The sequence below is a fragment of the Arachis hypogaea genome, chromosome 8 (genome assembly GCF_003086295.3).
Source record: "Arachis hypogaea cultivar Tifrunner chromosome 8, arahy.Tifrunner.gnm2.J5K5, whole genome shotgun sequence".
Lineage (NCBI taxonomy): Eukaryota > Viridiplantae > Streptophyta > Magnoliopsida > Fabales > Fabaceae > Arachis > Arachis hypogaea.
In genome coordinates this window covers 47,166,981-47,189,762 of record NC_092043.1, presented here as the reverse complement: position 1 = coordinate 47,189,762, position 22,782 = coordinate 47,166,981, and the positions used below count along the sequence as shown (strand labels likewise).

General features: G+C 27.2%; 2 protein-coding genes across 2 annotated transcripts; one reads left to right on the top strand and one right to left on the bottom strand.

Moving 5' to 3' along the window:
* Nucleotides 1-8,293: 8,293 nt before the first annotated feature.
* On the top strand, nucleotides 8,294-9,953 carry LOC112707901 (uncharacterized). Its single transcript, XM_025759930.3, has 4 exons — nucleotides 8,294-8,662; nucleotides 8,744-8,858; nucleotides 8,982-9,102; nucleotides 9,258-9,953. Exons 1-4 carry the CDS (start codon nucleotides 8,562-8,564, stop codon nucleotides 9,734-9,736), a joined length of 816 nt encoding a protein of 271 aa, XP_025615715.1. The 5' UTR covers nucleotides 8,294-8,561; the 3' UTR covers nucleotides 9,737-9,953.
* Nucleotides 9,945-18,369, bottom strand: LOC112707900 (uncharacterized). The gene is made up of 5 exons (XM_025759928.3): nucleotides 17,791-18,369; nucleotides 17,476-17,661; nucleotides 14,356-14,865; nucleotides 11,158-11,416; nucleotides 9,945-10,889 (listed from the first exon to the last, which is right to left on the bottom strand). Exons 1-5 carry the CDS (start codon nucleotides 18,214-18,216, stop codon nucleotides 10,261-10,263), a joined length of 2,010 nt encoding a protein of 669 aa, XP_025615713.1. The 5' UTR covers nucleotides 18,217-18,369; the 3' UTR covers nucleotides 9,945-10,260.
* Between the last annotated feature and the right edge of the window lie 4,413 nt (nucleotides 18,370-22,782).

Below are 22,782 nucleotides of genomic sequence, written 5' to 3'. Positions count from 1 at the left end.
ATTTCATCAATATCTAAAGATATTAACCCCAAAAAAATTTCAAGAATTTGTGTGATATGTAGTACTTGAGTTGAGTTAGAAGCACGTGGCGGCCATGCCAGACTCAACTTTGCATGTCCCTCACAGGCTGTCACGTCACGTGCTTGGTGTCAACCTAAAATAATCCTCATGCTCTCTGAAATGCTGACTTCAACCCAAAGCCCAAATGAACTGAAGATGCAGTTTTATCGGTGAGTTGTTTTTTGGTTTTGTTTTAAGTTTTGGTGTTTAAAATTTTTGGTTGTAAATTTTAGGTGTTTTATAAAGGGTGAAATATGAGTGAGGCCCAATCTTGACTGCCTACATTAATGTGGCCCATTAGACAGCACCATCAGAAAACAAGAGCAGAACTGAGATAACATGTTTAATAATGAATTTATACAGAAAAAACAAGGACATAAATATATTGTCATGTGAACATTTTATATAATCTGATCGTATATTAATTTTCATAATTTTAACATGTTATACATCATTTTCATTATTGATCAACTACATATTGTTATAAATTACCAACATCGGGGCAAGTTAATAGTAGTTAAACTTATTCTTTCTTTAATGGTTTAGATTGAGTTTTCCATAAAAAAATATTGGGTCTAAAAATTTTTTCTAGTAGTAAATTTTCATTAACAATTTCGGAAAAAAATTTTATAAACATCATGCTAAAATGCTTGGCCCTCTCTCCTTAATTAATTACTAAAATCATTATATTAACGTTATGGAATAAATTATTATTTATATTTATAAATATATAAAATACTGATAAATTTATCCATAAAATATAAATTTTAATTGATAAAATTATTCAAATTTTTAAAAAAAATTCAAAGATATTAAATTTATTCATTAAAAAATGATTAAATATTTGTCCAAGTTATAGGACAATAAAAAAAAGAAGATGGGATTCTCCCAGTAGACACTAAATTACCTTCATACATTAACAATACTATTGAAAGAAAAAAGCAATAAAGAAAAGAGAGAGAATAGGAAAGATAAAGTAAAAAGTGGATCAAAGAGGATGGATAGATGGACTTAGTTCTTCACCAATTAATCTCAACGAAGTAATATAAATTTTACTGGATTTGAACTCTGATTTTCGAAGATTAGTTTATTTCTTGCCTTCCAAATATTTCAACAAAAACATGCTAAAAAATCTACCTTTCTCCCACCTCTATGTTTATTTTACAATGCTGACAGTGACACTTCCCACCATTAACAGAAGCTTGTGAAGTTGTGGTTGATGATGTTTGTGTTGAATGGACTCTGCTCCCAAAAGATCCTCGATCCAAAGCGTTGGGTAAGGCAGTGATTAATGGTTTCTTCCTCCATTTGACAACTCAGACAGTTGGGGCTTGTGGAAGGGAATCGCCAGTGAAGAAGAGATAAGACCTGTATCCGTTCATGAAGGCATTTTCAAATAAAAATTTGGACTTTGTGAGGAAGTCTTCTCTTCCAGAGATCTTTCCAAACTAAGGTAATTGGATTCTCTCAAACTTCTATTTCTAGCTCTACATAAAAAAATTGGTTTGCTATCTGATAGCCCGAAACCACATCATACGATATGGATTTGTTGAAGGACCATTACAGAACATCTTTTTCTTCTACTAGCTTAATTGATTGGATTCTGCTTCTAACTTCAGGTGGAAAGATTTCATTTAATATATCCTGTTTTCATTCTCTATTTTCTGTCAATAAGTTCCTAACCCATATGCGTTAACCAAGATTAGAATGTGAGATCGTTTCAGGAGCAATGCTCATTGGATATGGAAGAGGTAGCCAAGAGTCAACAATTATTCGAATTGTAGAGTCAGAACCTACTTTTCAATTGAGGTCTTTTTCAACAACTTTTCTGCCTTCTAACATACTCTGCCATTCCCACAAAGGTGGATTTTTTGATTTAGCATTCATATCTATAGTACTTTTTTCTGTATATCTGAGCTATAATAGATTGAGATTTTGTTGTGATTCGTCAAAATTGCTTGCTTAGTAAAGATAGGTTTTGGGCTATATGATCTTTAAAACCAAGACCTCCTCCCTCCCTTTTTGGTCGTGTCATTTGGTTCCAGCTGATTTAGGCCATACACATTTTATTACCTCTCTAATCCCACCAGAAATTTGTCAAAATACTGTGGATTTTGGACAGTAAAGTGTCCGATAATTTAAAAAAAGAGAGTGTATAAACTGACACTGCCTCACCAACTGCTCTAAATAAAAAAACTATCTATTTATATTTAGGTCTATTAAATATAAGTCCAGTCCACACTCTCATTATAGAACGAGTCTCACATGAAATTGAGCCGTACAAAATTGATCCAATAATAACGAAATCAATCTGCCTGGCCTCATTCGCTTGGGTCAGACCAACTTAGATACAAGCTCCTATAATCTATATCAGACCCGACTTGGGAGACAAACTAGATATTCATCCCACTATTTCGATTATCACCACTAAAGTGATAACCAATTTAAATATGGGGTAACTTTCTATTCTATAAGAAAATAAATTGTTTATGATCATTTGAAGTCATTCCAAAAAAATGACTAAATCTCATCCACCATCTTATAAATACTTGAATAGATAGAAATTTTTATTTCAATTTAATTCATCTAGTTACTAAAATTCTTGCTAATTTAAACATCAAAGTCTTTTGTAAGTACTCCATTACCGTCCAAGTAAAGATGTAAAAAAAAACTATCAACCTAGCAAACAAATCAAAATCCTTAAATTCAAACATTTGAATCTTACATCTAGACCCAAATTCAAGTAACACCTCGAAACACTATCCAAAATTCTTAAACTATTTTTTTAACCTAACATAACTTAACCTGAATCTCTAATCCTACCTCACCCAATTTTGGACTCTTTGCTCGTACCAACCTACTCCGCTTCTAGCTACTACCACGTGACTCCATTCCACTTCACTTCGTTCCACTTGAATTGCAAACATAATGTTGTTGTCGCAGTCAGGGACAGATAATTGGGGAAAACGGAGGCCTCCCCTTAGCTTTTTTTTTTTAAATAGTACTAAGAACTAAGAAGCTCAATCCAAATAAAATATAATGATTTTTATTTTTTTTAAATTCCTAAACAGTAAACACTACATTCTGTTTCTTCATATTCTTATTTTTTTATGCTCGGTCTTCTTTTGGAATCATAGTCATGCCCTCACTTCACTGTCAAGTGTCACACAGGAACAGATACATGGAGGTGAGTAGAGGCCTCCCCTCCCCCACCCCAGTTTTTTTTTTTTTTTAAAAAAATAATAGTAAGAACTAAGAAGCTCAATCCAAATAAAATATAATAATTTTTAAAAAAATTTTAAATTTCTAAACAATAAATACTACATTCTCTTTCTTCATGTTCTTGTTTCTTCTGACGTTCGGTCTTCTTTTGGAGGCATAGCCACCCCTCACTTCCCCTATCAAGTGTCACAAGTCTTCAATCATATTATTATATCAATTAAAGCAAAGGTACTCACTACTTACTTTACTTTTTATTTTTTATATATAATTGTATACAATTATTAATTAATAAATTATATTTTTTACTATAAAATAATATAATTATTTAAATTTTTTTCAGGTAAAATGAAACTAGAATATTTTATGATGAGAAAGCAAAGTAAATTGATACAATTTTTAAAAGAAAAGTTACTGATAATGTTGGTGTTTAAACAAGCCAACCTCTAATCTTATTTCACAAGAAGTTCAAGTAAGTAAGCTCTCTAATCTTACTCAAAATACACATCAACATAAAGGCTAAGTTCCAAGATTAGAAAGAGATGTTGATATCTCTTTACTAGAAAGGAATCCAGAAAAGTGATGTCTAATTTGGAAGTATAAAACCAATAAACATGATAAGATTCTTAGAGCATACATAATAGTTGGGCCATACCAACCAACAAATATTAGCTATCCAGTTTTTGGTAATAACAATCACCCTCGATATTTTTAATCTTTTTTATTTAAGAAATTTTCAAGTTGGTTAGAATATTAACCAGAAAAAGATGCTACTTATTGTTTACCTTGCTACTTGTTTGGTAAATACTATGGTGCTCGCAATGATGGAAAAAATGCATTTTCAAAATTAGGATTTAGTAATTGGAAGAAAGTAAATAATGGAGTGAATTGTACATTTGTATGTCACGAGAGTTCTATTCCTAATTTTCTCCATAATTTATGTATGAAATCTTATGATGATTTAATGGCTCAATCTAAGTATATAGACAAAGTTCTTGATAGGTATAGTGATGAAACTGTTGCAAATAACCGCTTAAAGTTGAAGACATCTATTAATGCTATTTGATGGCTTGCATTTCAAGCATGTGCATTTAAAGGTGACGATGAAAGTTCTGGATCTTTGAATAGAAAAAATTTTATTGAGTTAATTAAGCTTTTAGCTTCCTATAATTAGAATGTTAATAATGTTGTCCTTGAAAATGCTCCTGAAAATACTCAATATATATCTCCCGATGTTCAAAAAGATATATTGCATATCTTTGCTAGAAAAGTGCGTGCAACAATTCGAGAAGAAATTAGTAATTCTAAATTTTATATAATTATTGATGAAGCAAGAGATAAGTCAAAGCAAGAACAAATATCTGTGGTTTTGATATTTGTAGACAAGCACGATTGTGTTCAAAACATATTTTTTGATCTTAACATGTTTCTGATACGTGTTCTTTGATATTGAAAACAGAAATTTTATCAGTTCTTTCTCATCATAATCTTGATGTTCAAAATTTTAGAGGACAAGGGTATGATAGATCTAGTAATATGCATGGTAAATAGAATGGATTGTAAGTTTTATTTTTGAAAAATTGCCCTTTTGCTTATTATATCCATTGTCTTACTTATCGATTACAATTAGCGCTTGTTTCTGAAATAAAAAAATTTGCTATATTCATCAATTCTTTTTAAAACTTACACTAATTGTGAATGTTGTGACTATTTCTACAAAATGTCATGATCAGTTAAGGTTACTCAAGTAAATAATATTGCAAACTTAATTGCCAATAATCAAATTGTGATAAGTTGTGGACTTAATCAAATTGGTACTTTATAAAGAGTTGGAAATATTAGATGGGGTCTCATTTGAATTCTATAAGTAGCTTGCTATGCATGTTTGATGCTACTTGTGAAGTTCTTGAAAAAATGACTGAAAAAGGTAATTTCTCCACTCATGGTAATGCTAGTGTTGTTTACGATGCTATCACATCTTTTGAATTTGTCTTTGTTTTGTATTTGATGAGAAATATTTTAGAAGTTAATCATGATCTTTGTTAAGTTTTGCAACAAAAAAATCAAGACATATTGAATGCTTTAACTCTGGTTTTTACTACCAAGACTTTAATCCAAAGAATGAGAGAATCAAGTTGAGAGGTTTTCATAATAGAAGTTATATTATTTTGTGAGAAACATGAAGTTGAAGTTCCTGATATGAATGTATTGCATATTTTATGGTTGTAATTGATATACAATTGCAAGAGTTTAATGGAAGATTCAACGATAGTACGGTAAAATTGCTTGTTTTAAGTTTTTCAGTGTCAACAAAGTATGTGAATTAGTAGAACAGTTTTATTCAGGTGATTTTAGTGACCAAGAGAAATTTCATATTAGAATGCAAGCTCAACATTATAAATTTGATATTCCTAATCATCATGTTGAGTTAATTAATTGTGCACAATTTTAGAGTTATGTCAAGGATTAACGAATACAGAAAAGTCTTTAACATATTATTTGATTGATCGTTTGATTCGCTTGTTATTAACTTTTTCTGTTTTAACTGCTACAACTGAGAGATCTTTTTTAACTATGGATATTGTGAAGAATAGATTCAAAAACAAAATAGAAGAATTTTTTGTTAATGATCTTTTCATTTACATTGAGAAGAAAATTGTTAAAAGATTTGACACAAATTCTATTATTGATAGATTTTATGATACACAAAATCAACGTGTATCACTTCATTAGTAAAAAATACACATATTTTTTTATATTTTAAATATATATTCTTTATTAGTATATTTTTATAATGCATCTTATATTATAATTTATTTATATATTTTTCTTAATATTATATGATATTTCTGGATCCGTCCCAATCGCAGTCGAACTGATTGTCATACTAATAACAACTGCAAAGCCCCAAACAACTTCGAACTAGAATCCCAAGAAAGGAGAGCACAGCAACAAAGACAAACACATAACTAAACATAAAAGAAAACTTGTAATCCTAAAAGAAAGGTCGACGAGATTCAGTCTCAAAACGTAGTTGAACCACACAAGAATTGATTTTGAAAAAATAAAGTTCATGTGTTTGTTGTTTATGAAGTTGGGTAAAAGCATCCAATATATCCATTTTGTTAGGCATGGTTATATAATTTCAACGGATAAGAATTACCACTACGGGAGTGAATTGAGTCTCCGAAGCATTGACAACTAGAATGATGCTCTCTATGAGTTGTATATATGTAGGGTTGATTAGACAACACCAATTTCATAATGAAGTGAAATAGATGAGGAGATGAGATTACAATTACATACCTAGTTGTATCTCTGCTTCGGACTTGTGGCTGCAGCCAGAAATAAAAATACTTGTGTTAGTATTCAGTATAAGTAAATGATGGTTGTTAGTGGGTTAAAGTTGTGGTGGTGACTGATTAAAAATCGTAGAGCATATGGAATTAGAGTTTGGAGTAAGATTAGGTTATTAGAAATAATTTAAAAAATTTGGTAATTTTTCAGAATTTGAATAACTTTGTTAAGTATAATTTTAGTTATATTTTTTTTATGGATAAATTTATTTATATTATAAATATTTGTAGATATAAATGATAATGTATTCTAATTTTGTGTTTAAAGTGCGTAATCTAATAGTACTTTTTTTTTTCTAAAAAAGATATATTTAAAATAAAAAAATTATAGAAAAAAAGACAAATACGTCATTGACTTTTTATTCTACGGATATTTTAAGTCTTTGAGAATTTGAAAATATATTTAAGTTTTTTACTTTCTCAAAACTTAGATACATCAATTTCTCTGTTCATTTGGGTCTATTAAACTCAACAAAATAATCAAACGTGACTTCTATTATATTGACTTGGCCGATATACAAATTTACACGTGGAAGAATTTTTTAAAAGGAGACAAATTAGATCTAAAAATTGATAAATCTAATTTTTAAAAAAGTTAAAAATTTAAATATCTATAGACCAAAAAATTAAGAACCTATTTATCATTCTCCTAAATATAATATATATAAATAGTTTTCTGACTTATTTCCTTTGAGAAAAAAATAAATGAAAAACGCATGTTCTTTAAAGTTTAACCTCTCTCATCCCATTCCCCGGAAAAGGAAACAGCAAGGACCCTTTACCTTTGCACTTGTCGAAGTTTGAGTGGATGTTGGGGTCACCCACTCCCCCACTCTTGTTGTTATGATGAGAGGTCAAAGCCAAAGCCAAAGCCAATGAAGGTTGTGACTTGGTGAGGATAGATGAAAGACAAAAGAGGGCAACACTCCTAAAAAAGAGAAAAAGACTCTTAAGGCTAGGGGATTAAGGCATGTGGATCAGTAGGGGACACATCCAACCCAACTCTTTCTTCATCAAAACTCCATCCATCCAATTTATTATTATATCATTTTCACTCAATTTTTTAAAATCATATTCACCCAATTTTACGTATGATAAATTACTTTATAATACCCTCTTATAAAATGATAGGTTAGTTCTTAACTTTTCCTAAAAATAATTTTATACAAAAAAGTATTTAAAATTTTACAAGACTAAAAAATCAATTATCTTTTTAGTATTTAAAAAAGGATTTAACATTCATATATAATCAATATCAAATATTTAATATCTAATTATGTATTATTATATAAGTAAAAAAATTATTATTTTAAAATTATCTAAATATATAAATCTAATTAAATAATAAATAAATAAATAATACAGTACAACTTTTGCTTTTTATGTTAATACATTAAAATTAAATTTTATAAAAAAAAAACTAAAACAAAAAATAATCCCCACTTCTTTTAGTATTAGACCAAATTAATGTCGTAAAAAAATTAAAATTTAACGTAAAATAAATTAAATATATAAAAAATAATTTTTAAAAAAATTAAATTGTAAAATTAATTGATTTATTTAAAATTATAACATCAAAAAATTTTAAAAGATAAATAAAAATTTTAGCTACTATTTTCCTGGCGATTTGACTCAAGTTGAAAGTTGATAGGGCTGATTACGAGGAGAACAGAAGCTCATCTCTTCTTTATCATCTAAAAATAAAAAGTACAAAAAAAAAACTCATTTTCAATTATTTTAAAAAAGAATTTACTCTTTCCCCTATTTTTGTCATTTAATAGAAGATAGATGTGATGGTACAACAACACACACTTGTGCACAAAGAGTGACGCACAGGGTTTGTGTGTTGAGGCATTTTGTTTTTGTTTCTCTTGATGAAACAAAGGAAGGTGTTTGTGTTTGTTTCTCTCCAATAACAAGCATAAGATGAGAAGACCAAGCCCCAGGCAGTTTGATTGTGTGAGAAGAGGTTGGCACAGTGAAAGACACCAACCTCTTAGAGGAACTCTCATTCAAGAAATTTTCAGGTTCACCCTTTTTTCTCCTCTTTCTCTTTCTTCTTTTATGCCTTGTATAATGCATAGATTTTATTTTATTATTTAAATTAGGGTAGTTGATGAGATACATGGCTCTGCCACTAAGAACAACAAAGAGTACCAAGAAAAGCTCCCTATTGTTGTTCTCAAAGCTGAAGAGATTTTGTACTCTAAAGCCAACTCTCAGGTAAATAAATTAAAACCCTCTTCTTCCTTTTCCCATTTTTTTCAGCAATTTGTGAATCCTGTTTTAATTTATTATATTATACTATTATTTATTTTTTTTATTTAATGTTTGCCATTGTTTTAGCACGAATACATGGACTTCAGAACAGTTTTGGCTAGAACTAATGAAGCCATTGACACAATAATCCGACGAGATGAGATTACAGAAACTGGAAATGGAAAGTATTTGCATCCTTGCATTGAAGGTATATCTTATTATTATTATTATTATTATTATTATTATTTAGCTGTGAGAGTCGTTAAATAATTTGACAGGTTTGTCGTCTAATGGCTCCCAGCTATTAAAGTTAATTGTACTGTATGGATGATTTTACATTGTGTTATTTTGGTTATGGTTCAGCTGCTTTAAATTTGGGATGCTCCCTAACTAGAACTCCAAGGAGTCAAAGAAACAAGCCAAGGTGTTATCTTAGTCATAGCAAAGAACAAGCTCCCAATGTTATTCATCACACACCACAAAACTTTAATACAAGGGATAATGCAACAAAACCATATCATGTGTCTAAGAATGCTGGTCCAACAAACACAACAGCAACTAGTAGCAGCAATAAGAAACAGTGTTTGTCGCCGCAGCCGCCAAGGTTGTCTTCAGTTTACCCCCTTTACTACCATGGAAACAACAACATTCGTTTGGAAGAGTCCCAACATGGTTCCAAAGCCTCACATAAATCAAATGCTAAGGATTTCGGACCTCCAGTTACGGGTGTTGCTCAGAAACTTGTGGCAAATGGCGATCCTGTTCAAACCACGCCGTGCGCAAACAAGTGTGATCTTTCATTGAGGTTAGGCTTAGGCCCCATCAATAGTACTAGCTTTTAGTTTTGAAAATTAGTTGAAGGTTAAGGAAATGAGAGATTGGAGTTTCAATTGGATGAATCTATGGATGTAGTTTGAGAAATTGAGGCTTCTAGACTGATGTTTTCCTGTTATATGCTTACTTTGTATGTCCATATTATTAGGAATATAATGTTACAGTAGTAATGAGTTATGTAAATAGCAACTTCAATCTGAATTTTAGTGGAGGATGAATTGGCAAGTCTTTTTTTTTTTCTCTCTTTCTATATTTTCTGTTTATCCAAAATACAAAGACAGCAAAAGCGCGAGTTAAGTCCAAATTTGGTCTCCGGGATATCAATTGTATTACTTTAGTCTCTCAAGTTCGGAAAATAGGACTAATTTGATGCATTTTCCAGAATACAAGGGACTATTGGGATCTCAGGTACCAAATTGGTACAAATCACCAATTTTAGGGACCACTTTTGGACTTAACTCGGAAAAGCAAACCTTTTGTGTTTACTATCCCAGTTCTTGTTTTGTATCCTAAAACAACTACAGAACAGGTTTTAATGCCTAATAGCAGAGGAAGTTGATGAAATGGTGCTATAATGGAAGTCGATCTGCAATTGCCTATGAAGAAATGGATTTGAAACATTCCCTTTCTTCTCTTCCTTCTCTAGTTGCCTAACTTGTATAGCAGCAAGAAACCTCTTGATGAACCCTTTACAACACTCTTTTCCGTGGCAAACCGCCTCGAATCTTCTGCCACTACCATTGCCACCGACAATGTTTCTGCTTGAAGCACCATACATAACACTAGATTCATCAAACTTCAATATGAATGCTTGTTGGCACCCTTCATAGAGCCTTTCCCCCAATGAATCAATGACATAGTAAGCATCCTTTTCTACCTTTAGAACAAAGAAATGGTCATTCCAACTCACTATGTATATTCTTGGCTTGTTATGATTTTCATCCACCTTGGTTCTTATCTCATCCCAAATTTGGTCAAAGGACATAGCACCTTTCAAGCATTGGAACTTCTCTGGGGAGAAAAAACCTGTATATGATTCTTGTGGTACAACAATTATGGGTCTCAAATTGGCCTCTAGGACTGTCTCAAGGTCAAAATGCTTGTCAGGGAATAGAGTCAAGTAGTAATCACTCCTGCATAGTTTTCTCCATTCAGAGGAACCTATGTTAACACAAATACAAGTAAGATTATCAGTACTCAATACCATATATACAATATGTAAATAAGACAATTCTATAAATTTAACAAGTTTAGATCTTGTCTGCAAAAGTCTTGGGATAATTATACTGAATGATTAAGAAACACAAATAAATTGGGAGACAGTAGAGACAGATACTATACATAGCGTTTTTGTCTTGTTTCTAATGTCTTAACATGTTAATAAATAGGCAAAAGTAAAGTATTTATGCATAGTAGATATAAAGTTGACCTTGTGTGATGAGGTGGTCAAATTGGGACATTGTTGGCATGTTGTGGTTGGAGTGGAGCCAGTGTGCTATGAGGGCAACTAACACTGTGCAAGCACTGTCGCCAGAGGCTTGTTCACTCATTTGGTCAAAGGAAGCCAAGAACACGTTTGTTTTCAGCTTTAATTTCCCATCCCTGCTTGAAATCTCTTTGCTTTTCCATCTGCTTGAACTGCAATTCTTGTCTTCATAGCGTGAATGTGAAGAAACTTCATGTGATTTCTGCAGAGTTCAACATCCACATTAAATTTTTAGGTAACACAAAACTCTGTAGTTCTTAGATTTTTGTCTATATTCTATTATATAGTCATGAAAAACGTTGTTTGATGCGTGTATAGTAGTGTTCAATAAATACTTCTTAATTCTTGCTGTAGAGTTTCTTGTAAAAAAAAATCTTAAAGGGTTTCTCACAATTATCTAAAAAGACTAAAAAATATATCTTTTTCGGCTTTAATCTTTATTTTTATGAGACTGGTTAATTTTTCTATTGATATTTTTCTTTTAATATTAATGGAATAAGTCTATGTGACATATTAAACTGTTGATTTTTAAATTTTTTTTGTTAAAAATTTCGTTGTCTTTTAGGATAATTGTTAGGGTCATTTCGTTTTCTTTTTATTACATTTTTTAAATATATTAATTAAATTTATTGTATAAAACTGAGAAAAATTAGTAATTTTTAAATTGATTTTACTTATAAAAATTAAATGGAGGATATAAATTAAATATTAAAAATCAAAAAAGGTATTTTTTTAAAAGAGCCTTATGATCTTTTAAAAGAATTATTAGAGACTGGGACGAGTATTAAAAGAAAAAAGTGCATATAAGTGAGGTTTAATTTTATTATATAATTGAATATGTGAGTAAAGACGACAAGTTAAATTTTACGCTTATGTAAAATGTTTTACCGGCATCTCGTGTTAATGTAAGATTTGAAAAAAAATATATACCTAAATGGTATAATGTGAACAGAGATAACTCATCTTTTATTTTATGACTCTCCTTCGTTTAATATTAATTTTAATATAAATATAATTTAAATAAATTCACACTCCTTAAATAAAAGAAAGTTACAACTTCTCTTTGTATTTCTACATTCTTACTCTATATTAAAATCTTTCACCTTATTAAATAACATCTCTCCTCTAGAAAAGTAACATTCGTTGCTCAATGTAATTGCATTCTGTAACAGGGATTGAAGCCTATGAAGGGGACCGCTCAAAAAAGAATAAGGAGGACAAAAGTAAACTACTAATTTAATTTAAAAGAATGATAGTGTTGATAATTTAGTGTTTAGAAAATAAAAAATATATATGCATAATGCTTAAAATATAAATAACGTTTGATAAAATATTTAAGATATATTTTTTACCATTTAAATTTTGCCATATTTTATCACAGTTCATTCTTAAATATTTCTTACCAAATAAAAAATATTGTACTTTTTATTAATCAAACACATGTTAGCTTTTTATTCATTATATCTTATATTAATATTTTAGATTTATATTTTTAGAATTTAAATTTTATAATTTAAAATTTAAAATTTAAAATTTAAAAATTTTAATTTAAAATTAGAATTTAAGCATTAAAATTTAAAAAATGTTGCACTTTTACTTTTTACGGAACGCATTAACATTTATTATAATTTATTTTTAAATATTTTTACTCTAAATATTGCGTGTTGCACTTTATCGCACACTATTTACTTTTAAAGAGACAAAACATATCTTATTTGTTATCTATAGAGCTTAACGTGTGTTTGGTTTAGCTTTTGTAAACTGTAGTCGAGTTCAATTTAATTATACTAAAATTAATTTTGATTAAAATTGAGTTTATTTTGACGTGATTTATATTTGGATGCTTTAATTAAAAAGTAATTATAATTAATAAAATATTGTTTAAATAACAATGCCAAAATTACTTTTACATGTGAAATTAGCAAAAGAATAAAAGTTATATTAAATTTTTAATATTATTATTTTAACAATTTTATATTATAGAATTTTAAATTATAATATATTATAATATAAAATATTATCTTAAATATTATATACATATTATATTTAAGATGTTTAATAATTATAAATTATAATAATAAAAAATAAATAAATTTATAAAATTAAACAAAAGTAATAATAAGGTGCATAAAAGAAAATGAATATGGAAGATGAAAAAAATAAAAAAAGATAATTTAAAAATAAAATGAAAATAATCTTGCACGTAGAAAAAATGAAAAAAAAAAGTAAAAAAAAGGAAAGATGAGAAAAGTAAATAAGGAGAATTGAGAAATAAAATGAAGATGACCGTATAAAAAGAAGAAGGTGAAAAAAGATAATTAAAAAAATAAATTTTATAATTAATTTTTAACAGTAAGCAAATATTGTAAAATATTGCTTCAAGTAAAAGGTCGTTTGAGGGTAAAAATCATGTTAAAAAAATTATCCAACAAGTTTGGTCTAGAATTCAAAAATTTTTAAGGTGTGTTCATGAATGTTAGACCAAACATACACTTAACACGAATACTAAACCAAACATACACGTAAAGTTCAATTTGAATAAACAATTTAATTAAATTCCTTTTAAAAAAAAACTTAAATAATAAAAAATTATATTAAAAATAATTTATAAATAAATTATTTTGTATTTGATTTTTTAATCTTAAAAGTGTTTATTTTAAACAAAGAGTAATAAAAAATTTAAGTCAAATTTTAAAGTAATTACTAAGATTCACAAATTGCATTGATTTAGTCATTAACTTATCAATTACACCATTTATATTTTCGATATTGTAAAAAATGTATTTAGTTGATCCCTCACCTTATTTTTTGACTAACTTGATGCATCTTTTACAATCTTAGAGATACAAATAGTATAATTAGTAAGTCAGAAATTAAATTAATGTATTTTGTGAATTTCAGAGATCACGTTAAAAATTTAATTTTAAAAATTATATTAAATATTAGTGTTATAATTTTTCAAAAATTTAAAATTAAAAAAATATATTTATGGGCGTATTTAAATTGGCCCTTAATTTCATGTCATAATCCTTATGAAATAAATTGACTATTTACCAAATGGTGACTACTTAGATGACGAGATTTGTATATAAAAATATAATTAAAACTTATTTGATACTTTAATATAGACAAATTACATACCGTGAGAGCACTTGAACGAGTCGTGAGTTGGAATTGTTGTTTGGTTGTGATTGTATTGGATCCAAATTCAGTGAAGCTTCTAGTCCGTGACAACTGCAACCGGCTCCTATTCGCTGTTCCATCCAAACACGTCCTTGGCGCCGATGACCCCATAAACCTCTCACTGTCGCAACACCCATTTTTATTACTACTTTTACCGAGTCTTGACCCCGAGTTATGATCATTCTCAATTATAATACTACTATTATTACTACCACTACTCCCACTGCTTGATGTGGACTCGGACGAGTCATCTGAGTCAAACACGGGAGATCCATCTGACTCGTATGGACTCGTTTGTTCCGTTCCAATCCCTGTGTGAAGTAGTTTTCCGTTTTTGCCCCTGTTGGTCAAGCTTGTTAGATACTTCACTCTTTCTATGATGGCGTGTCTCTTTGGCTCAACCGAGTTTTTAATTGGTCTTGCCGAGTCATCCTCAGAATTCTTCATCTTCATTAACTTCATTGACACCTACCAAAAGTCATGCATTAATTACTATAAAATATTAGAAAAATTTTAAGTGTATCCATATATTAGTATTTCAGTAATTTTTAATTATTTATTATAATTATAAAAAAATATATAATATATAATTAATAATTAATAATTAAAATTTATTAAAATATTAATATATTGATATATTTAATTTTTTTAAATATATCCTTTTTTTCACCTTATCTTTATGTACTAATTTGTCAAGCATAAGAACTTGGACAAAAATACGAAAAGATAGAAATATAAAGGTTATAAAAATTTAATTTATTTTCTTTTTTTATAATAAAATAATTAAAAAATATATAATTATAAAAATTTGATAAAAATAATAAAAAATAAAAAATAAATTATATCTTTTGTTAGTATTTACATATTTTTTTATTAAAAAATATAAAATATATATTAATTCTGGATATAATATTTCTATTCATATTTTATCTGTTAAATATAATTTTATATTTTTGTATTTTTGTCTCAGTGTCTCATATATATAAACGAACACAATCTTATATATAAGGTTAAATTCGAACCCAATATTTACTTAAATTTTAAACGGACAAATACTAATCCAAATTAGTTAATATAAAATATACCTAATTCAACCAAATAACTTCTTAACGAAAGATTACTAAATATGCATGGCTCTTAAAAATCATTAAAGTTTGATAAACTTCTTAGCGAAGTTTTTATTTTCTCAAATTTTATTGGATCAAAACATACATATAAACATCAACTTGTCTTTTTACTCCCTCAATTCATCAATCACCATCAATATACATGTGAAAGTTAAAATTTTATTATATTGTCCACAGTGAAACGGCAAGAAATAATACTAAATTGAGAATCAATATTAAAAAATTATTTTGCTTACTACGTTTTTGATGGGATCAAAAGTCATAATTATTGCTCATAGTCGTCGTGAAATTTAAGTTCATGCCAATAGATTTGCACCTTCCTTTGTTGACACGCGCGTTTATTGCAAGGAAAAGATATAATTTACCAAACATGGATTACCAAATATAAATAATTATAATATGTGTAAAAAAAATTAGTTCATAAATTAGTTATTTGTATGCATTGAAATATAAAATGTACATTAATAACAAATACGGAACAATACATTTATATATGCAAATATATAGTAACAAATTTTGTCCCTGATATTTTGTATACATATATAATATTTTTGAAAAATAAAAAGGAATCCTAATAAAACTAGTTAAAGATATATAAATACAAAATTTTAGATTTATTATGCATTAATTAAGTTCATTAAATATATAAAAACTTTCCTTTTTCATTAAGCCCATGAACTAATGTCTCCTAAAAAATATATATTAAATTTATTATTAATAAAAAATTTTAAATTTTTAAATTTTTTATAAAAAAAATTTCAATCGTTATTAATATGTATCTTAGAATACATATTTGCTAAATAATAATAATAATAATACAAGTTTTTCTAGAATCAGGGTCAAGTAAACTTGATTTGGAAGAATATTTGGACTTTGGAGAGAAATGATTTACTAGCGATGAACTCTATGCAATTAATGACTTGATGCAACAACATAGGGCATAAACTCATTTGTTTTTACGAGGTTGTACTAATTTATTTTCTTGGAGGACTTGAGGTTATAAGTTGTAACCTTGTGTAAAGAGGGGCAAAATTATTACTTGATTTTTAAGACAATCTTTATTTATAAAAATTGATTTTTTGTGTCAACTTTAAAAACATTAATCTTTTAAATTCATTTTATATTTAGTTAGAGAATGTTTTAAAAAAAATTAAGATTATCTTTCTCAAAAAATTGAAACAAATTTGCTTGGCTTTCATTTTTGTGAGTGTGCTTATTTAATTGGATTGCCCAATAAATGCAATTAAGGTATAAATATAATTTTATATAATGTATCTTATTAGTATGTGTCCTAACAACATATTTTAATAGTATTACAGAAGAAAAATATTTGATAAAAAATTAAATATTAACTTAAATATATATATATATATATTTTAATATATTAAAAAATTAAAAAAATATTATCATACTTTTAACAAGTTTGATATATTTTCACTAAATATATATAATCAATCTATTGTAAAAAAATTATTAAAAAAATTATTATACTCTTAATACGCATTTTTGGTATCTAACTGTATTTTAATAAAAAATAAAAATTTTTTTGAACACGTTTAGACATACTTAGATATCATTATCACGCCATCACGTATCACCGTGTTCAATCTTATTCTTAACATATATTATTAAAATAAATTTAAAAATAATATATATTATTAATTATTAAAATAAAAATTATTTTAAATATTTTATATAATTAAAAAATATTAAAAATTAATTTATATTTTAATATTAATAAATACTATAATATCACTACAATTTATTTATAAAAATATTTTATATTATATATGTCATATTTTTGTGTCTTATAATAATTTTAAATATATATGTACAAATATTTTATATCCATATCAATATGTGTATATCATAAATTACTGTATACTTTAGAAAAATAAATAATTCGTAGAACTAGAAAGTAAAAATTGAGGAGAATGAACATGGAACGTACCGAAAGGGAGGCTTCGATGGATAAGCCATTGACCCGCAATTTGATTGGAAGCTTTCTTTGAAGATTCCGATGAGAAGAAGAATTGGACTCCGTCTTCTTCATCATCTCCTCCTCCACGGCAACGATCGTCGAAGCTTTTCCGACCACCGTCATTTCGCCGTCGGATTCTCCCACTACACCCTCTCCCTGCATTTCATAATTAAATATCAATTAAGATAATCACATAATTAACACACACATCTTAAATTATAATTAAATTTCAGACCAATTGTACGACATAGATATACTAATCGTGACTAGGATTGGAGTTGTTACATATAAGACATGAAAATCAAATGCGATGTCTAAGGCATGTGAAGAGCCACTTTGTTTGAGGAGAAAATGGAAATTGGAGAGGTCACGTGCGTCCCACGTGAAAGAAGTTGCTTTGGTGGAGCTGAGGAATCTTGTAGCGGGAGTGGTGTGAGTGCATCGTGATTTTGGATTCCGATGAAACGGAATCATGAGAAGTGATGAGAGAGGTTGTTTAGAAGAAGAAGAAGAAGGAGGAGGAGGGTTTGGTTTCTTCTTCGTAGAAGACGATGTTGATGTCCCTGAAACAATCTGAATGGCAACCTTGTCATTTGCGGCGGTTAGAACCCTGCCTCCGAACAGTCCTGTGTCAAGCTTCAATTGATTCAGTTTCACTGCGTAGTTCTTCTTCTTCTCGCTGTTCGTGTGGTTCTTACCCAACAACTTCATCTTCTTTTTTTTTTTTTTTAATTAATCACTCTTGTTCGGCTTATGTTGGATCAGATGAAGAAACAATGACCCATGGGTGTTTAGTAGAGAGAGAGAGAGAGAGAACAGAGGAATAGACAAAACATTCCAATGAGTGTTAATTTGGCCACTGATAGCTACTTTCCATAATAGTTATGTTTAATAAAAAAACAAAATAGTTTTTTTTTTTTCCTTTTTCCTATTTTTTTTTAAAAGTTGGGGTCAGAGAGAATGAGTAAATTTCCGTGTGAGGGTTCTTCTTCGGTCTACACGTTGTGTTTCATACATTATTTTGCCTCCATTTATTTCTTTATTTATACATGTATTTAATCTAATGGCATTTATTTAAAGTCATTTTCTAAAAACATGTACTTCCTATTTTATTCTAAACGCTGTAGTACTTGCCATTTAAAAATTGTGAACACATCTCTTTTCACCAAAACTAACGGTAGTGGCGGAATTTGAATAAAACTTTTGAAAAGACTGAAAATTTTAACAAAAAAATTATACAATAATATTTATATTAAAATAAAATTTATAAATATAATTATTTTTTAAATTTGTTATTAATATATAAGACTGCATATAGTTACAGTTAACTAAAAAATTAAATTTGATTTTCATTAACAAAAAATTTAGTTTAGGTTAATAAACCAAACAAATTTTAAATAATAAAATTAACTATTAAATGATTATAAAATTAATAAATTGATTTTAAAAATAAAAATTAATTTTTAGAAATAACTGATTTTGTATGAAAAAAAATTGGTTTTTCACATAACCATTTTTTAATCTAAAAACTAATTCTTTTTTCTTTTTAAAAAACAGATCTTTTTAAATTATACAAATCAATTATAATTTATAAGTTAATTTTTGACATTTTGAACAATTAATTTAATCTTCGACCATATTTATCTCTCAAAAATCTCAAAATTATTTATCTTTATTATTATTTTTATTACAATTAAATAATATATTACAACAAATAAAATCTTAACTTTTTAACAAATAAAATATCCAAATTCATTAATGTAAACAATGCTAATATTTTAATGATTTTTGACTAGCAATGTTGATTTAAAAATAAAACAATATTTTTTATTAGCAATTGATATTTCTACTAGTTATATTACTATTGGTTTAAAATTAAAATAATACATGAAAATGTTTGAGAGAATAGAATAAATAGAGATAATAGTCTTTTTCATTTTAATTTTAACACACAAAAACAAATAAATGGTAAAAATTGAACACAGGTAAAAAAGATGAAAAAACATTAGTTTAGTCAAATGAGCTAATTTTTGTTTTCTTTAGATAAGAATTACTAATTATTTTAAAAATTTTGGAGTCATGCCTCTATTGTTTATACAAAATTTTGCCTCTGTTTAATGAAAGAGTTTTACATGATAGTTTACGATGTTGAAATAAATAATTTGATCAAAGTTAAGTGTCATGTTGACTTAGAAAGAAGGAATTGATTTATCCTCTTCTTCTAAAATGATATTATTTTTCATTATCCACTGAACCAAAACTTAACTTAAGTGATTTATTTCAGTCCCAATCTTTTCATACTCACTCGTCTTTAAAATTATAGACAAACTCTAAAACACTATGATTGAGAATAGAGAACGTAGGTCATCATTGAACTTGCGAGTTGAAGGCGAAAATTCGACTTGTAGCATAAGACCTGTAATAGTACTTTAAAGAGATCCATCTCTTATTCCTTCAATCTCAAACAGTTTCACTATAGTTCATGCTACAAGTTGAATTTTTGCCTCTAATTCGCAGGTTCGATAATAACTAATATTCTCCACTCTTAATCATGGTGTCCTAAGATTTGTCTATAATTTAAAAGACGAGTGAGTATGAAAAAGTTGGGATTGCAATGAATCATTTAAATTAGATTTTGGTTCAATGAATAATGAGAAACGATGTCGTTTTTGAAGAATATAAAAGACAAATCGACTCTTATCATTTTTTTTAAGTTAATATGACACTTAAATTTGACTAAATATCCATCTCAACATTATTAACTACCACGTAAGATTTTTGAGTTAATTTTAATAAAAAAAAGATGACAGAAAAACCACAATAACTCACGTTAATCATAAATAAAGGACCAAAACAAATGTATTAACTCGCACTAAAATTAAAACTCGCAGTTGATATTTAGAATCTGTGACACAAATAAATTGTTAGTGCTAATTTCTTTAATGGATATTTTTTTTAATTTCAACTGTGATCACTAATTAGACTATTTTTGACTTTTCTTTCGCTCTTTTTCTATTCCATAGAATCATTAATTAAGATTTCATTTAAATTATGTATAACTATTTTAATATAAATCATTATTAGTCCCATATTTATGCGTAACACACTTAAATAATCACATCCTCATTTTTCTATATTATACATATCTAATGATTATATAAAAAATAAAAAACGACACAAGTGAGTATCTATGGTTCTCTTATTTAAAAAAAAAATAGTAGAAAGTCAGTAAATTTTGTTACTTATAGTTATTAATTAGTTATTATTGATGATTTTAATGGTATGAGATTTTATCTAAAAATGTGAAATTACTCATTTTATTTTTGTTGATTAGATGCTGGCCAAATTTCAATAAAACTACTCGTGCTCTAAATTTTTCCTTAAAAAAATTAAACATTTAAATTTTATTTGTGTTAAAAAAGTTACTTAATCAAAAGTCTTTTCTTGGTTAATTCTATTTTTATTTTTTCTTTTCTATAAAAGCTAAGGAACATTATGTATATTTACTATTTAGTCAATTAATTTTTTTTGTTTTATATTTTATTATAAAATTGTTATTATCTCATATAATATTTTATGTAAAAAACATTTCATAATCAATCATTTAACTTTAAAAAACTTATATTTAATAAAGAAATTAATCCTTGTATTTTGCAGTGAATATTTTTTTTAGTTTAATTATAATACATTAATAATATAAAATAATTTATACAGTTATATAATTATAATTATTTTTTTAAATTATTATTCATACAGTAAATATAAAAAATAATTATTTTTATTAATGCGACATTGTGTAATTAAATACACGTATAAAATCATTTTATATTAACAATACATTCAAATGAATTTTTTTAAAGTAATTTAGAGTATTGTATGATGTTGATGTGGCAGGTGCATCTAGATAAATGGCCGAACAGACGACACGCAACGATTGTGACACAAAGGCCACACCATATGAAGGAATTACGCGCCCACACTACCAACTTCTTTTGTCCCCTTCTTTATTTTCCAAAATCTTGGAGTAAATACTAAATAGTAATATATATACTAATAGTAGTATTTTTTATTTTTGATAATTCAATAGTGCATTATATCTTTTAATGAAGAGTAAAAATTATTCATTTTAAAATAGAGAAATTTAAAAAATTATTATATGAAATATACATGTTCTTGTATGGATACTTTGAGGAAAATTCGGATTCTATGAGTTATCGCCGAGTTGTTTTTCTTCAACGTCGAACTGTGAACTTTGACGAATCCGAGCTTACGCTTGTAAAGAAAATGATCTAAAATGGAGAAATGTACTTGCAAAGGCACTCCAAAACTTAAGTTAGTATTGAGAATTCAATGTGTTCTCCTCTTTTAAATAGAATATTATATTCATACCTTTATAGGTGAAGCGAGATAGATCGATTACATTTTTGTTGGTCTCTTGAATTGAAAAACAATGATTAGATTTTGATGAGTGATGACGTTATATTGGATGTTTTGATTTCAGGATATAATCCGTTGAGCTTGGTGACTGTAATATAAGATACCAAACTATAACGTAACTTGCCGAATTATAACATAACTTGTTGAGATATGATTGGTAATGTCAAATTATGATGTTGGGTTTGTAACGGCCTGGATCAATACATATTTTTATGAATTTAGTGAAAATTTTTATTCTTTACAAATAGAATTTCATTTTTTATCTCCAAAATGCTTAATCCTTGGTCATATATATAACATATAAAAGTAAAAATATATATAAAAGAGAAGATAATAACAACTATTTATGTAAAGATGTTTTTATATGTAAATAATAATTAGAATTTAATTATAATGCACTGTCAGTATAAAATTATTTTATACGTGTATTTAATTACATAACATCATATTAATAAAAAATAATTATTTTTTATATTAATTATCTAAACAATCATAAAAAAAAACAGTTATAATTATACGACTATGTATAATTGTATATACAGAATTTTTTATTATAAAAAGATTTTATTATGTAAGTAGTTATCATAATAGAACTTTTTGTACTTTTTATTGGAGTAGTAGAAATAATTTATCATTACAAATCACTCTTTTAGGGGTTTAATAAATAAAAAAATAGTAAAAAGGTCGAAAATTTTATTGTGGATTGAAAATTTAAAAATAATTTTAATATACTCGTCTACAAAATTTTTACTATTATAATAATTTTGAATAAAATGTATAATATTGAGCAGTGTTTTTCTTTACATTTTTAAAGTATCATAATTAAGATCTCTAATTAAA